Below are 16,581 nucleotides of genomic sequence, written 5' to 3'. Positions count from 1 at the left end.
ACACTTTAAGTTCCACTCCCACTCTTAGTAGTATTTTTGTCATAACATTTTAATTGTACATGTATTATAAGTGCTATAATACTTTGTTACTCTTTTTGCTTTGAACAGCCTTTATCTTTTGTAGAAATTGCAAAATGAGAAAAAATATTTTTTGCATTTTACCCACATACTTACCATTTCTGGTGTTCTTCACTAGTTTGTATAGCTCCATCTGGTGTGCTTTTTTTTTTCTTTTTCTTTTCTTTTTTTTTTTTTTTTGAGACACAGTCTTGCTCTGTCTCCCAGGCTGGAGTGCAGTGGTGCAATCTCAGCTCACTGCAACCTCTGCCTCCTGGGTTCAATTTCTGTATTTTTAGTAGAGACGGTTTCATGTTGGCCAGGCTGGTCTTGAACTCCTGACCTCAGGTGATCCACCCACCTCGGCCTCCCAAAGTGCTGGCATGACAGGCGTGAGCCACCACACCTGGCCCAGGGGAACCATTTTTTTTTTTTTTTTTTTTTTCCTGAGATGGAGTCTCGCTGTGTTGCCCAGGCTGGAGTGCAGTGGCACAATCTCAGCTCACTGCAACCTCCACCTCCCAGGTTCAAGCGATTCTCCTGCCTCAGCCTTCTGAGTAGCTGGGATTACAGGCGTCTGCCACCACACCCGGCTAATTCTTGTATTTTTAGTAGAAACAGGGTTTTGCCATGTTGGCCAGGCTGGTCTCCAACTCCCGGGCTCAAGCAGTCCTCCCACCTTGGCCTCCCAAAGTGCTGGGTTTATAGGCATGAGCCATCGTGCCCAGCCTCATTGTGGTTTTGCTTTCTATTTCCCTAGTGACTAATGATGTTGAACTCAAATCTTTCTTTAGTAGTAGGGATAAAACTAACTGGATCAAGTAGTCTCCACCCTCCCCGCCCTTGGCTCTTCTGTAATTTACTTTTTTTCCTACTACCTTTAGATTGTGAATAAGTGGAATACAGCTCTCATTGGCCTTATGACATACTTTCGGGAGGCTGTGGTGAACACCCAAGAGCTCTTGGACTTACTGGTGAAGTGTGAGAACAAGATCCAGACACGTATCAAGATTGGACTCAACTCCAAGATGCCAAGTCGGTTCCCCCCGGTTGTGTTCTACACCCCTAAGGAGCTGGGTGGACTCGGCATGCTCTCAATGGGCCATGTGCTCATCCCCCAATCCGACCTCAGGTACAGCCTGGTTCAACGTATTTCTAAACCCTGTTGCTCAGGCCCTAAGGGAAGTGGGTATTTCTTTAGTTTTAGGCTTTATTTTTTCTGTAATCTTGGTTGTACCCCCAAACAGGTGGTCCAAACAGACAGATGTAGGTATCACACACTTTCGTTCGGGAATGAGCCATGAAGAAGACCAGCTCATTCCCAACTTGTACCGCTACATACAGCCATGGGAGAGCGAGTTCATTGATTCTCAGCGGGTCTGGGCTGAGTACGCACTCAAGAGGCAAGAGGCCATTGCTCAGAACAGGTGGGCACCTAGGAGGGCATGCCAACCCTGGGGCAGGGGCAGTGGTGGCCTTTGAACCGTGTGGTGTTCAGGGTCAGAGCATGCCATGGTTGTATGGAGAAGGCTGGTTCTACTGCCCCTAATTGTTTTTGGCCAGGAAGGAGTGCTGAGCTCCTCATGTGAGATCACGGTTTGACTTGAATCTTTCTTTTTTTGGAAGACGCCTGACTTTAGAAGACCTAGAAGATTCATGGGATCGTGGCATTCCTCGAATCAATACCCTCTTCCAGAAGGACCGGCACACACTGGCTTATGATAAGGGCTGGCGTGTCAGAACTGACTTTAAGCAGTATCAGGTATGTAGAGGGAGGAGCTTTTCCCTGAGTCAGGAAAATCCATGGCTATCCCCGAAACTTGGGGCAATAGGCACCCAGAAGCTTGACCGTGCCTGCCTTGCCATCTAGGTTTTGAAGCAGAATCCGTTCTGGTGGACACACCAGCGGCATGATGGGAAGCTCTGGAACCTGAACAACTACCGTACAGACATGATCCAGGCCCTGGGCGGTGTGGAAGGCATTCTGGAACACACACTCTTTAAGGGCACTTACTTCCCTACCTGGGAGGGGCTTTTCTGGTGAGGATTCTCCTCTCTTAGAGGGACCTGTCACAACCCTTTGAGCTCATCTCTTGTATGCCTCTGTGATTTCCTGTGGTGTTTCCCAGACAGCCACCTCCAGGAGGTTAGCAGTGTGCTGGGAGATGGCAGGATATCACCTCACCTGCTTCTCTTGCTCCCCAGGGAGAAGGCCAGTGGCTTTGAGGAATCTATGAAGTGGAAGAAGCTAACTAATGCTCAGCGATCAGGATTGAACCAGATTCCCAATCGTAGATTCACCCTCTGGTGGTCCCCGACCATTAATCGAGCCAATGTGAGTGTGATTGACACTGGAGAGGGGAAGCTAAAGACAGTTGCTGCTTCTTGCCTTGGTTATGTCGTGAGCGCCCGAGTCTCTTGATCTCTAATGTCACATTGTCGTTTTCCTGGCAGGTATATGTAGGCTTTCAGGTGCAGCTAGACCTGACGGGTATCTTCATGCACGGCAAGATCCCCACGCTGAAGATCTCTCTCATCCAGATCTTCCGAGCTCACTTGTGGCAGAAGATCCATGAGAGCATCGTTATGGACTTATGTCAGGTGGGCTGGAATCGAGGGGAGAGGGTGCTGTACAGAGTCAGCTCAGGTGGAATCGCGGGGAGAGCGTGCTGTACAGAGTCAGCTCAGCTTGCTCTTTTGCATATGGGAAATCCACCCCGGAAGCTCTGAGGATGAGACTCCTATTGCCTCATTATCTTATTGTACAAACTCTGATTTTAATTGGGCTTCCTTAACAAGTCTTAATCTCTCCATGTTTTCCTTCAGGTGTTTGACCAGGAACTTGATGCACTGGAAATTGAGACAGTACAAAAGGAGACAATCCATCCCCGAAAGTCATATAAGATGAACTCTTCCTGTGCAGATATCCTGCTCTTTGCCTCCTATAAGTGGAATGTCTCCCGGCCCTCATTGCTGGCTGACTCCAAGTAAGTGCCTCAGGACCCAGCCCTAGGCAGCCAGGACACTTTCGTTTTCCTGTTCTTCTAGCCCTGCAACTTTAGGAATTGTCCTGTCTGCCTTTGTTTCAAACTTGGAGCCAGTGCTACGCTTGGAGCCTGTCAACACCCTTAGTCAGATCTGCTGATTCTCTGGGGTCCTGCTGACCTGGAACAAGTTGGTGGAGTGGGTGGGATGGTTTTGGGATTTAAGTGGTTCTGGTTCTGGGGACATTGGTTATGCCCATGGTTTCTTAGAAGCTTGAACCCTCTTCATCCTCAGGGATGTGATGGACAGCACCACCACCCAGAAATACTGGATTGACATCCAGTTGCGCTGGGGGGACTATGATTCCCACGACATTGAGCGCTACGCCCGGGCCAAGTTCCTGGACTACACCACCGACAACATGAGTATCTACCCTTCGCCCACAGGTGTACTCATCGCCATTGACCTGGCCTATAACTTGCACAGGTGAGTTGAGGCTCAGGACCATGTATTTTCAGGCCAGGCGCAGTGGCTCACACCTGTAATCCCAGCACTTTGGGAGGCCGCGGTAGGCAGATTGTCTGAGCTCAGGAGTTTGAGACCAGTCTGGGCAACATGGTGAAACCCTATCTCTACCAAAATACAAAAAATTAGCTGGGCATGGTGGTCCGCGCCTGTAGTCCCAGCTACTCAGAAGGCTGAGGTGGGAGAATTACTTGAACCCGGGAGGCGGAGCTTGCAGTGAACCGAGATTGCGCCACTGCACTCCAGCCTGGGCGACAGAGTGAGACTCCATCTCAAAGAAAAAAAAAAATAATAATAAATAAATAAATAGATAATCCATGTATTTTCCATTAGCTCCATACTTTAAGGTAGTCATACTTTTTTACTTTACCTAAGTGAGAGGAAGTGGCCCATTCCTCCTATGGGTCACTGATTCTCTTCTCCAGCCTGTATGTACACATAAGCAGAGTGTTGTCAGCCTGGCGAACAGTCTTTCTTCCTCTGTAGAGTTGGCAGCTTGTCTTGTTTCTGGGGCTGTCATTCTCGTCTTAACTTTTCTTGACCCTTTTATCCTCACAGTGCCTATGGAAACTGGTTCCCAGGCAGCAAGCCTCTCATACAACAGGCCATGGCCAAGATCATGAAGGCAAACCCTGCCCTGTATGTGTTACGTGAACGGATCCGCAAGGGGCTACAGCTCTATTCATCTGAGCCCACTGAGCCTTATTTGTCTTCTCAGAACTATGGTGAGCTCTTCTCCAACCAGATTATCTGGTTTGTGGATGACACCAACGTCTACAGAGTGACTATTCACAAGGTGAGTGTTAGCAGCAGTGTATAGGTGCGGGACTCTGTACATGGCTGTGGGAGAGTCATGGGCTAAGTGTGTACACATGCTGGGAAGAAGGCAGGATGGGGATGTGTTGTGTAGGCTATGCTAACAAATGCCATCCTCCTCTAGACCTTTGAAGGGAACTTGACAACCAAGCCCATCAACGGAGCCATCTTCATCTTCAACCCACGCACAGGGCAGCTGTTCCTCAAGATAATCCACACGTCCGTGTGGGCGGGACAGAAGCGTTTGGGGCAGGTGAGCAGGTTTAAAGATGAAGAGGCCGTAGAATCATGTTGCCTCTTATTCTTGGGGTGGACTTGGTAATATTTACTGGTTTATTAGATGAAAGGCTGAGAACATCTCATTTGAACTTATCCCCAAAATACCTTGGGAAGTATTCTGTGGGAGGTCCAAGAGTGTATGAGGTGCTTCGTTCCCTTCCAGCTGGTCTGTTTCCTGAATTTCTAACCTTGAACAGGGCTATCAAAAATCATTTTTCCAAAGGCAACGCATATTCTTTTTTTTTTTTTTTTTGAGCCGGAGTCTCGCTGTGTCGCCCAGGCTGGAGCACAGTGGCTCAATCTCGGTTCACTGCAAGCTCCACCTCCCGGGTTCACGCCATTCTCCTGCCTCAGCCTCCCGAGTAGTTGGGACTACAGGTGCCCGCCACCATGCCCGGCTAAATTTTTTGTATTTTTAGTAGAGACGGGGTTTCACCATGTTGGCCAGGATGGTCTCGATCTCCTGACCTCGTGATCCGCCCGCCTTGGCCTCCCAAAGTGCTGGGATTACAGGCTTGAGCCACCGTGCCCGGCCCAGCAACGCATATTCTTGAAACATCCACTTTGACCAAATCTTTTCTCTACCTCAGAACTCTTGCTGAATTAACTCCTCTTTAGCTTCCTAGACATTCAACATCTGGCTGGGCTGTATCTGTCCAGCCAGTTTCTCTTCCTTTACATTTATAGCATGTTTCATCTTACATTCAGTCCAGGATCTTAGTAGCCCAAACCCCTGATGCTCATCTCCACATCTGTGTTTCGCTTGTATTTTTCTTTCTAGAATGAACTCCCCTCTTTGCTCTGTTACACAGTCCCTCCTTAAGACACGTTTTTTTGTGCAGCTTTTTTCTGATCCTAGTAGCCTTAATTTCTTTTGTTCCTGAACTCTGTAAAACAGTGTATAGTTTAGCACATACTCACGTGTCAGCTTGTGGTATTGTCTTGTTGAAAGGGGCTGTCAGCCTGCTCATTGGACACGGCCATTTCATACTCTTTGTACCTTCTAAGTGCCTAACATTTAACATCAGTGTTCAATAGAAACATAGTTGGATTATTTCAAAACTAGGATATTCTGTTCTAGTTGATCTGGGAGGGTAGAGACTAAATTTCCATTTTCTTCTCTCTTGATTTTAAGTTGGCTAAGTGGAAGACAGCTGAGGAGGTGGCCGCCCTGATCCGATCTCTGCCTGTGGAGGAGCAGCCCAAGCAGATCATTGTCACCAGGAAGGGCATGCTGGACCCACTGGAGGTAAGAGGGTGGGGTGGGGTAGGAGAAAAGAGACCTTGAGACCTTTAGGCTGTTTCTCATCTTGGATTTGATCTTGTCTTAGGTGCACTTACTGGACTTCCCCAATATTGTCATCAAAGGATCGGAGCTCCAACTCCCTTTCCAGGCGTGTCTCAAGGTGGAAAAATTTGGGGATCTCATCCTTAAAGCCACTGAGCCCCAGATGGTTCTCTTCAACCTCTATGACGACTGGCTCAAGACTATTTCATCTTACACGGTATGAACCTCGGGAAGAGAAGATCGCTGGAGGAGGAGCGGGTTTAGGGTTAGGAGAAGATCCTGTGTCTTAGGTTTTCGCCATTTTCACATTTTTAGCCTATAGAGTGGGTGGGAACTCTGTTGACTTTCATGAGAGTTTAAGACCTTAAAGTAAAAAATCAACTCTTGGGGCCGGGCGTGGTGGCTCACGCCCGTAATCCCAGCACTTGGGGAGGCTGAGGTGGGTGAATCACCTGAAGTCAGGAGTTTGAGATCAGGCTGGCCAACATGACGAGACCCCATCTCTTCTAAAAATACAACAAAATTAGCCGAGTGTGGTGGGATGCACCTGTAGGCCCAGCTACTCGGGAGGCTGAGGCACCAGAATCACTGGAACCCAGGAGGGAGAGGTTGCAGTGAGCCGAGATGGCACCATTGCACTCCAGCCTGGGCGACAGAGTGAGACTGTCTAAAAAAAAAAAAAAAAAGGCTGGGCGCAGTGGCTCACGCCTGTAATCCCAGCACTTTGGGAGGCCGAGGCGGCGGATCACAAGGTCAGGAGATTGAGACCATCCTGGCTAACACAGTGAAACCCCATCTCTACTAAAAATACAAAAAATTAGCCGGGCGTGGTGGCAGGTGCCTGTCATCCCAGCTATTCGGGAGGCTGAAGCAGGAGAATGGTATGAACCTGGGAGGCGGAGCTTGCAGTGAGCCGAGATCATGCCACTGCACTCCAGCCTGGGCGACAGAGCAAGACTCTGTCTCAAAAAAAAAAAAAAAAAATTCTTGGGTTTCATGAAAGGTTAGGATTAAAGTGGGAGAGCCTCAAGCAGCTGACCTACCCCACTCTTCCAAATCTTTTCCCAGGCCTTCTCCCGTCTCATCCTGATTCTGCGTGCCCTACATGTGAACAATGATCGGGCAAAAGTGATCCTGAAGCCAGACAAGACTACTATTACAGAACCACACCACATCTGGCCCACTCTGACTGACGAAGAATGGATCAAGGTCGAGGTGCAGCTCAAGGATCTGATCTTGGCTGACTACGGCAAGAAAAACAAGTGAGCAGTGCTGGTGGGGACACAGACAGGAGGTCTATATACGGTTTTCTGGGGTTTTGGAAGCACTTAGGCTTAGAAGTTTCTCAAGAAGGCCAGGCGCGGTGGCTCATGCCTGTAATCCCAGCACTTTGGGAGGCCAAGGTGGGTAGATCATTTGAGGTCAGGAGTTTGAAACCATCCTGGCCAACATGGTGAAACTCCGTCTCTACTAAAAATACAAAAGTTAGCCGGGTGCGATGGCGCTTACCTGTAATCCCAGCTACTCGGGAGGCTGAGGCAGGAGAATTGCTTGAACCTGGGGGCAGAGGTTGCAGTGACCCGAGATCACGCCACTGTACTCCAGCCTGGGCGACAAGAGTGAGACTGTCTCCAAAAAAAAAAAAAAAAAGACGTTTCTCAAGAAATTATCTTGTCTTGGCCAGGCTTGAGTGCTCATGCTAGTAATACCAGCGCTTTGGGAGGCCAAGGTGGGAGGATTGCATGAGCCAGGAGTTGAAACCAGCCTGATCAACAAGAGACTGATGCCATCTCTACCAAAAAAAAAAATTTTAAACAGGTGTGGTGGTACACGCTTGTAGTCCCAGCTTCTTGGAGGCTGAGGCAGGAGGCTTGCTTGAGCCCGGGGGTTTGAGGCTGCAGTGAGCCATGATGATGCCACTGTACTCCAGCCTGGGTAACAGAGTGAGACTCTTGTCTTGAAAACAAGGAAAGAAATTATCTTACAGAGTCTCGAGGAAGAGAGATACGGCAGTGTCTTCCAATAGTATGGGAAGCGTCCCTGTTTTAGGGCTTCAGTCTGACTCTTGGCCATTGTTTCTCACTGTTGCCATTTCAAACAGGGCATTTCTTTACTGTCCATACATGGGAAGAATTTTGGACATCCGAGACCCTAAGTATCCGAGACTGCTGCCAACACACACACACACCTTCCTCCCCTCGTCTCCCTCCCTGTCATCGTGGCAACCAAAATTATCCATAGGGTGACGGACAATACCACCTCTGATTAAGAACCAGTATTCTAGGGTTTCTGGGGTTTCCATTTCTGAGAACAGTTCCATGCCAGAGCATTGTTTTGGTCAAGGAAGCGTGGGTTTATGGATGCTAAACAGTGGGAAGGTGCACACGCAGTGTGCCGTCCCGCTTGGATCTGACGAATCTTGGAAGTGTTAGTGCACCTCCGTTTCACACTTCTGTAGAAGCAGCTCTTGTGGATTGTCTGGGGCATGAGTATAGGCTGTCCTGTCCTACCAAGTTACACCCTTTCCATTGAGGCAGAAGTGACCAAGGGGAAGGGATCCTTGTAATATAACCCACACCATCCCCACAGTGTGAACGTGGCATCACTGACACAATCAGAAATTCGAGACATCATCCTGGGTATGGAGATCTCGGCACCGTCACAGCAGCGGCAGCAGATCGCTGAGATCGAGAAGCAGACCAAGGAACAATCGCAGCTGACGGCAACACAGACTCGCACTGTCAACAAGCATGGCGATGAGATCATCACCTCCACCACCAGCAACTATGAGACCCAGACTTTCTCATCCAAGACTGAGTGGAGGGTCAGGTACTGTCGGGCAAGAGGGTGGGGATGGAAAGGCCGGCTGCACTACCTAAGGTGCTGGGCTGAGCAATGCTGACACTCCCTGCCTGTTTTTAGGGCCATCTCTGCTGCCAACCTGCACCTAAGGACCAATCACATCTATGTTTCATCTGACGACATCAAGGAGACTGGCTACACCTACATCCTTCCCAAGAATGTGCTTAAGAAGTTCATCTGCATATCTGACCTTCGGGCCCAAGTGAGTAAGTGGACTCAGCTAGGCCACAGTGTGTGCCCAACACATTTTGTGCCTAAAACTCAGACCTGAGATTGTCTGGAACTTGAGATGCTGGTTTCAAGATTCATGGATGAGTAATTATACAAGGATAGCCAAAACAACGAGGTGGGTTTTGGCCCCATGAGATAGCAAAAGCTGTGGCAGCTGAGAGAAGGTAGTAATTGTAGTATTGGCCTGATAGTATTTGGAAGAGAACAGATATGGTCAGAAACAAATTCCTGACCAGGTGTGCGTGCTGGCTCATGCCTGTAATCCCAACACTCGGCTGGGCGCAGTGGCTAATGCCTATAGTCCCAGCACTTTGGGAGGCCGAGGTGGGTGGATCACCTGAGGTCAGGGGTTTGAGACCAGCCTGACCAATATGGTGAAACCCTGTCTCTACTAAAAATACAAAAAATTAGCCAGGCATGGTGGCATGCGCCCGTAGTTGCAGCTACTAGGGAGGTTGAGACAGGAGAATTGCTTGAACCCGGGAGGTGAGGCGGAGGTTACAGTGAGCCAAGATTGCGTCACTGCACTCCAGCCTGGGCAACAGAGCAAGACCCCGTCTAAAAAAACAAAACAAAAAAAAACATGGCTGTAGTCCCAGCTACTCAGGAGGCTGAGGTTGCTTGAACGCAAGCAGTGAGCTTTGATGACCCCACTGCACTCCAGGCTGGGCACAGTGGCTCATGACTGTAATCCCAGCACTGTGGGAGGCCGAGGTGGGCAGATCTTTTGAGCCCAGGAGTTCGAGACCAGCCTGGGCAACATGACGAAATGGTGTCTCTACAAAAAAAAAAAAACTAGCCAGGCATGGTGGCACACACCTGTAATCTCAGCTACTCAGGAGGCTGAGGTGGGAGGATCACCTGATCCTGGAGGGTGGTGAGTGTAGTGAGCTGAGATCATGTCACTGCCTGCTAGCCTGGGTGACAGAGTGATACCCTGCTTCAAAAAAGAGAAAAGATGCATAACTTTACTAATGTATCAGGGATATTATAGTTTATAAAACATCATTTTGGGCCAAGGTGGGTGGATCACTTGAGGTCAGGAGTTCAAGACCAGCTTGGCCAACGTGGCGAAACCCCGTCTCTCTTAAATATATGAAAATTAGCGGGGCGTGGTGGCATGTGCCTGTAGTCCCAGCTACTCAGGAAGCTGAGGCAGGAGAATTGCTTGAACCCAGGAGGCGGAGGTTGCAGCGAGCTGAGATCACACCACTGCACTCCAGCCTTGCCGAAAGAGTGAGACTCCATCTCAAACCCACTATTTAGTGGCTGTCAGGTTGGCAAATTTGAAAAGATTGTTAATATCCTGTGTGGGTGAGTTTATAGTAAACAGATCCTCTTTCTTTGTTGGTGATAATGTAAAACTTAAAATAGCACCAAGTGCTGGTTTTCCAGATGTTTTCAGCTTGTGAAAATACACTGAGCTGCATGTGTGCTCATTTGCTTGTGAATACTATGCTTAATAATCAGCTGGGGAGCTTGTGAGCAGTGCAGATTCCTGGACCCCACTCAGGAGATTCTGATGTGGTAAGTCCGAGATGAGGTCCATGTCTAACATTTTGAACAAGCACCCCAGCTGATTCTGATACAGGAGGTTCTGATCACATTTTAAGAAACTCTGTCCTCGTTCTTGGGGGAAGGAAGGAAACAGAGGGCTGGCAGCTCCAACTCTGACCTGGTACTAAGAAGAGTTTTGGTTCCTGACCCCTTTGTCTCCAGATTGCAGGATACCTATATGGGGTGAGCCCACCAGATAACCCCCAGGTGAAGGAGATCCGCTGCATCGTGATGGTGCCGCAGTGGGGCACTCACCAGACCGTGCACCTGCCTGGCCAGCTGCCCCAGCATGAGTACCTCAAGGTAATGGGGAGTGATGGAGCCTGGGAGTGTGGAAAAGCTGGTGCGATTCCTGTCTGTGGATGGGATTCAGCTTTGTACTCCTCTTTACCTATAGGAGATGGAACCCTTAGGTTGGATCCACACTCAGCCCAATGAGTCCCCACAGTTATCACCCCAGGATGTCACCACCCACGCCAAGATCATGGCTGACAACCCATCTTGGGATGGCGAGAAGACCATTATCATCACATGCAGGTGGGCCTGGGCTCCTTGGGAGGAAATATGGTGGGGCAGGGATTGCAGGCCAGGGCCCAGAACAGTGGCCTGAGCTGTTACTCTGTCCTCGTTCCTCCCCCAGCTTCACACCAGGCTCCTGTACACTGACGGCCTACAAGCTGACCCCCAGTGGCTACGAATGGGGCCGCCAGAACACAGACAAGGGCAACAACCCCAAGGGCTACCTGCCTTCACACTATGAGAGGGTGCAGATGCTGCTGTCGGACCGTTTCCTTGGCTTCTTCATGGTCCCTGCCCAGTCCTCGTGGAACTATAACTTCATGGGTAAGTGGGAGGAGCCTGGGGATGTGGGGATAGCAGTAGGGATAAGGTGAGGCCATCGCCCTTTGCACTTGGGGCCTGGCTGGCTTGGAGGTGGCGCAGGCTGCATGAGGCAGGAGCCCTGTTAACATTGGCTGTTTCCTTCTCCCCGAAGGTGTTCGGCATGACCCCAACATGAAATATGAGCTACAGCTGGCGAACCCCAAAGAGTTCTACCACGAGGTGCACAGGCCCTCCCACTTCCTCAACTTTGCTCTCCTGCAGGAGGGGGAGGTTTACTCTGCGGATCGGGAGGACCTGTATGCCTGACTGTTTCCCTGCCTCCTGCTTCAGCCTCCCGAGGCCGGAGCCTCAGCCCCTCCAGACAGGCCGCTGACATTCAGCAGTTTGGCCTCTTTCCCTCTGTCTGTGCTTGTGTTGTTGACCTCCTGATGGCTTGTCATCCTGAATAAAATATAATAATAAATTTTGTATAAATAGGAGTTCAGGGGCTGGTTTGTTTTTTTTTTCCCCCCGAACTCAAATTCTGGATTTAGGTCTAACAGGAGGCCGGACTGGAGCGGTTCACAGCAAGATGCTGGGCTCGGCTGTGAAGGGGGAGTATGAGGCCCCCTTCCTATTCAGGGCTTTGGGGTAGATAGCCCCTGGACTCTGGAGACCTGAGGCGGGGCTGGGCTTTCACACTCCGCTGCCTTGACCACATTTGCTGCTTTCTCCACAAAACTACTTGGAAGCTCTCGCCTCCTTTCCACAGTTTTGGGAGCAGTTGCCCTTTCCCGGGTCTAGGAACTCTGTGGCTTGTGCTGAGCGGCTGCGGTGTCCAGCCCAGCCCTTTAAGCTTTCTGTGTCAGTCCTGGTCAGGAAAACAAGCACACAGGCAGGCAGTTTGTGTACAGCCGGGCGGAGGCCAGAGACCGGCTGCCTACCTGTCACCTCTCGCCTGGAGCCGGCCACTGCCAAGTTGGCCCCATGACTCCAAACGGGCGGAGCCTGGATTGGGCCTGTGGGGAGGGCTCCACTCAAGTGACCACTTGCAGCCCTGAGCCTCAGCTCTTGGACGCCTGGTTGGAAGTTGGCTGTCTTGTTTCCTGTGACCTTGGGGGTGGAAAGGACAGGGCCCAGGCGACCTAGGGCACTATCTCCCTACCCCACGCCTTCTCCCTTCCTCGTTCCTCCCTACCCTTATCGCTTCTACCCCGCCCACACCGCCCTAAACGGCTTCCTGGGGCGGAACTGTTTCGCTTTTCCCCGTCCCAGTGGAGGCGGGGGGGGGGAGGTCGCAGCCCTAAGCCTCTGGGAGACATGGAGCCCAGGAGGGCGGCGCCTGGGGCGCCTGGCTGGGGGTCTCGGGAGGCCGCGGGGTCGGCATCGGCCGCGGAGCTTGTGTACCATCTAGCCGGGGCCCTGGGCACTGAGCTGCAGGATCTGGCGCGCCGTTTCGGGCCGGAGGCGGCGGCCGGGCTGGTGCCGCTAGTGGTGCGGGCGCTGGAGCTCTTGGAACGGGCTGCCGTGGGGCCCGCCCCGGACTCGGTGAGTCATGGCCCTCCCTTCGCCACCCACGGGGCCGGCAGGGCCGAAGCCTGAGACCCGGGTCTCCCCAGCTGCAGGTGTCGGCGCAGCAGGCGGAGCAGGAGCTGCGGCGGCTGCGGGAGGAGAACGAGCGCCTCCGCAGGGAGCTGCGCGCGGGGCCACAGGGTAAGCGCAGCCCCGGCCAGGGCAGGGCGGGTGGCGACCTGCTCGGGTCCTCCCCTCCCTCCCGCGGGCCGCGCGCCGCCGCCGCTAAGAACGCCCCTTCCTCAGAGGAGCGCGCGCTGCTGCGGCAGCTCAAGGAGGTCACGGACCGACAGCGGGACGAACTCCGGGCGCACAACCGCGACCTGCGGCAGCGCGGCCAGGAGACCGAGGCGGTGAGGGCGGGGCGCGGGCGGGGCGCGGGCGGGGCGCGGCGGGGCGGGGGCGGGGCGAGGCGGGCGCGGGGGCGGAGCGAGGCAGGCGCGGGGCGGGGCTCCTGGGGCCCTCGGTGCCCCGCCCACCCCACCCTTGGCTCCGCTCCCAGTTGCAGGAGCAGCTGCAGCGCCTCCTGCTGGTGAACGCTGAGCTGCGGCACAAGCTGGCGGCCGTGCAGACCCAGCTGCGCGCCGCGCAGGACCGCGAGAGGGAGCGCCAGCAGCCTGGCGAAGCCGCGACTCCGCAGGCTAAAGAGCGAGCGCGGGGGCAGGCCGGGCGGCCCGGGCACCAGCACGGACAGGAGCCCGAATGGGCGACCGCCGGCGCAGGCGCCCCAGGGAACCCTGAGGACCCGGTGAGTGCCGTATGAGGGCAAGGACCCAGCCCAGGACTCAGCGTCCAGCCCTCGGTGGGCACTCAAGCAAGGTTTGCATGCTGCACAGCAGGTCGGCCAGGAAGCGGGGAGGTGGCAGACAGATCTGCGCCCCCGGCCGGCCTCGGCCCCCGCTCTCACCTGGAGCACTGCTCTGTTATCTGTCAGGGCACCCTTGTCCCCCAAGTCTCCCGGCCCGTCACTTCCTCTAGCATTCCCATGATGGCCCTGGGGCGGGGGAACGCCAGCCGAGGCGACCCTCTGACTGTGCCTGTCCTTCCAAAGGCGGAGGCCGCGCAGCAGCTCGGGGGCCCCTCGGAGGCAGGGCAGTGCCGCTTCAGTCGGGAGGAGTTTGAGCAGATCCTTCAGGAGCGGAATGAACTCAAAGCCAAAGTGTTCCTGCTCAAGGAGGAACTGGCCTACTTCCAGCGGTGAGGACGCTGGGAAGCCGGGGGGCCTCCGATCACCCCACCTCATTCTCCAGTCATTGACATGTCCACAGTGACATGTGCCAGGCCTGCGCTGGGAACTGGGAGGACATGAATTGTACAGCCCTTGCCCTCCTGCAATGTCATCCAGACAGGGGAGAGGGACAGTACAAAGGGTTGCAGCTGCAGCAGCCAGGGAAGCTCTCCTAGGAGGGGGCCATGGGGCCACCTAATTTAAGGTCTGAGTGTGTCAGCAAGGCAGAGCGCTTCCCGTGTTCAGGGAAGAGCTGCGTGCACACGTACCAGGAGTGAGGACTGCGGCTGGCATCTCCACTACTGGCATCCCCATGGCTGGCATCACCAGGGCTTTCTCCCTCCCTGCCCCTTTTCTTTAGGGAGCTGCTCACAGACCACCGGGTCCCCGGCCTTCTGCTCGAGGCCATGAAGGTGGCTGTCCGGAAGCAGCGGAAGAAGATCAAGGCCAAGATGTTAGGGACACCAGAGGAAGCAGAGAGCAGGTAGGTCCCTGCCTGCATTCCCACGGAGCCAGGCCTCCCTCCCTCATTCTGCTGAGCCTGATGACCAGCCTGGTCACCCTCTGAGCCCATTGTCTCAGACTGAGGCTGTCACCCCAACCCGGTCACCCCTTGAGCCTCCCTAGCCTGGCCGCTTCTAGGGCCTGCTGACCTGGTCTGGCTGTGTCCCATGGCCGCTGTCCAGCCTGCGCCCTTCTCCCTGGATCTCACCACTCCCCTTGCCTTGCCTGCCGTCCATTCTGCCTGACAACGCTGCCTCTCCACATTCATTCTTCAAGTTCCTGTCTTGGCTGGGTCTGTTTATTCTTACGGGGGTGAAACTGTAGCCGCGGCTGTGTCAGGGCCTGCTGTGTGTCAAGCTATAAAATAAACCCTTGGCAGGGCGCGGTGGCTCACGCCTGTAATCCCAGCACTTTGAGAGGCTAAGGTGGGTAGATCACCTGAGGTCAGGAGTTCGAGACCAGCGTGGCCAACATGGTGAAACCCCGTCTCTACTAAAAATACAAAAATTAGCCGGGCATGGTGGCATGTGCCTATAATCCCAGCTACTCAGGAGGCTGCGGCAGGAGAATCGCTTGAACTTGGGAGGCGGAGGTTGCAGTGAGCTGAGATCGCGCCACTGCACTCCAGCCTGGGCGACAGAGTGAGACCCTGTCTCAAAAAAAAAAAAAAATTAAAAATTAAAGCCTCGACATCCTGCATCTCCCCAGGGTTGCCTTCTCTCCAGCCCCGGGGGCCCTGCAGTCCCTCCATCCCCCCTGCTGGATTCCTGTTGTCCCTCAGGGCCTTGATCAATGGCCCTCACTTCTCCTCTCTCCTCTGTCTCAGTGAGGATGAGGCTGGCCCATGGATCCTGCTCTCCGATGACAAGGGAGACCATCCCCCACCCCCGGAGTCCAAAATACAGAGTTTGTATGTTGGGGAAAGGGGAAAGGCAAGAGTGTGGGGAGGGAGGAAGGGCCCTGGCTGGTCCTTCTCAGGATCCCCTTTCCCGCTTCTCTGCCCATCACCCTGCTGTGCTTGGCTCTAAGCCCACCCTCCCCTCCTGCTTCTCTGGCCCTGGCCCCCATCACCTTCACACTCCCTCAGGCTGCCCTTTCTTCCCCCTCTCCCCTTTTCTCACCACCCCCTGCCCTCACCCATATCCTTGACCTCTCTGGCTTCCTGGCTCAAAGTGCCTCTGGCTGTCTCTCTCCAGCTTTGGCCTATGGTATCGGGGTAAAGCTGAATCCTCTGAGGATGAGACCAGCAGCCCTGCACCCAGCAAGCTAGGGGGAGAAGAGGAGGCCCAACCACAGTCTCCAGCTCCTGATCCGCCCTGTTCTGCCCTCCACGAACACCTTTGTCTGGGGGCCTCAGCCGCCCCAGAGGCCTGACTTAGGGGTCTGGCTGTGGAAGGATGTGTGGCCTCAAATGAGGACAGGGCTCCCGCCTTCACAGCCCTCGCCAGGGGTCTGCCCCAATCCTGGCCTGCATCAGGGCAGGACGGGGTCTCAGCCCGCCTCCCTCTCTACGTCTCTGTACTGAGCCTCTGGGGCCAGATATAAGAGTGCCTCTCTGAGTCTCAGTTTCCCCATCCATGAAATGAGAGCTGACTGCCTAGCTCCCAGGGCTTTGCAGACGGCCTGAGCTCATGTAATAAAGAACTGCCCGTAATACACAGAAACTGTTCCTCGCCTGTCTGTCCATGTCTGTGCCACCTCCCAACCCTGCCAGGAGCAGAGGCAGGCTGAGGGGTCCTCGCTGGTCTCCTTGCTCAGTCACTGGGTGGGGTGGCTTCTTGCAGCTCAGGCCTTGCTTTGGGAGTGTGGCTTGATGGAAAGCCGTGGCTCCCAGCCTCAGTCCACCCCCTTCCCT

General features: G+C 53.5%; 2 protein-coding genes across 3 annotated transcripts in view; both read left to right on the top strand.

Annotated features, from left to right (window-relative positions):
- The window catches only part of PRPF8 (pre-mRNA processing factor 8), a 33,719-nt gene extending 21,797 nt beyond the window's left edge, over nucleotides 1-11,922 (top strand). The window contains exons 25-43 of the mRNA XM_003816849.5: nucleotides 942-1,189; nucleotides 1,305-1,484; nucleotides 1,684-1,819; nucleotides 1,928-2,097; nucleotides 2,263-2,392; nucleotides 2,512-2,658; nucleotides 2,884-3,044; nucleotides 3,337-3,528; nucleotides 4,126-4,363; nucleotides 4,508-4,636; nucleotides 5,798-5,911; nucleotides 5,994-6,167; nucleotides 7,019-7,212; nucleotides 8,540-8,779; nucleotides 8,873-9,014; nucleotides 10,763-10,903; nucleotides 10,998-11,137; nucleotides 11,241-11,443; nucleotides 11,595-11,922. Coding sequence (XP_003816897.1) covers nucleotides 942-1,189; nucleotides 1,305-1,484; nucleotides 1,684-1,819; nucleotides 1,928-2,097; nucleotides 2,263-2,392; nucleotides 2,512-2,658; nucleotides 2,884-3,044; nucleotides 3,337-3,528; nucleotides 4,126-4,363; nucleotides 4,508-4,636; nucleotides 5,798-5,911; nucleotides 5,994-6,167; nucleotides 7,019-7,212; nucleotides 8,540-8,779; nucleotides 8,873-9,014; nucleotides 10,763-10,903; nucleotides 10,998-11,137; nucleotides 11,241-11,443; nucleotides 11,595-11,749 — 3,234 coding nt within the window. The 3' untranslated portion in view covers nucleotides 11,750-11,922. The remainder of the gene's footprint in view (nucleotides 1-941; nucleotides 1,190-1,304; nucleotides 1,485-1,683; nucleotides 1,820-1,927; nucleotides 2,098-2,262; nucleotides 2,393-2,511; nucleotides 2,659-2,883; nucleotides 3,045-3,336; nucleotides 3,529-4,125; nucleotides 4,364-4,507; nucleotides 4,637-5,797; nucleotides 5,912-5,993; nucleotides 6,168-7,018; nucleotides 7,213-8,539; nucleotides 8,780-8,872; nucleotides 9,015-10,762; nucleotides 10,904-10,997; nucleotides 11,138-11,240; nucleotides 11,444-11,594) is intronic.
- Nucleotides 11,923-12,491: 569 nt separating this feature from the next.
- Nucleotides 12,492-16,100, top strand: RILP (Rab interacting lysosomal protein). Of its 2 annotated transcripts, XM_034941232.3 has the most exons (8): nucleotides 12,495-12,970; nucleotides 13,042-13,135; nucleotides 13,241-13,347; nucleotides 13,497-13,742; nucleotides 14,046-14,191; nucleotides 14,584-14,706; nucleotides 15,553-15,636; nucleotides 15,923-16,100. In XM_034941232.3, exons 1-8 carry the CDS (start codon nucleotides 12,743-12,745, stop codon nucleotides 16,098-16,100), a joined length of 1,206 nt encoding a protein of 401 aa, XP_034797123.1. In that variant the 5' UTR covers nucleotides 12,495-12,742. The 2 variants fall into 2 exon arrangements, with proteins under 2 accessions (XP_034797124.1, XP_034797123.1); XM_034941233.3 differs by lacking the exon at nucleotides 15,553-15,636 and having other exon boundaries at nucleotides 12,492-12,970.
- Nucleotides 16,101-16,581: the final 481 nt, after the last annotated feature.

This window comes from Pan paniscus, chromosome 19 (assembly GCF_029289425.2).
Source record: "Pan paniscus chromosome 19, NHGRI_mPanPan1-v2.0_pri, whole genome shotgun sequence".
Lineage (NCBI taxonomy): Eukaryota > Metazoa > Chordata > Mammalia > Primates > Hominidae > Pan > Pan paniscus.
Note: the sequence above shows the minus strand (reverse complement) of the source record. Positions and strands in the feature narration are given on the sequence as shown.

What these genes read in the sequence shown, in the direction of transcription:
- RILP (XM_034941232.3), top strand. Translation starts at nt 12,743, where the DNA reads ATGGAGCCCAGGAGGGCGGCGCCTGGGGCGCCTGGCTGGGGGTCTCGG. An exon ending in TGGGGCCCGCCCCGGACTCG is followed by an intron (nt 12,971 to 13,041) that starts GTGAGTCATGGC and finishes GGGTCTCCCCAG; the next exon opens with CTGCAGGTGTCGGCGCAGCA. An exon ending in GCGGCCAGGAGACCGAGGCG is followed by an intron (nt 13,348 to 13,496) that starts GTGAGGGCGGGG and finishes CTCCGCTCCCAG; the next exon opens with TTGCAGGAGCAGCTGCAGCG.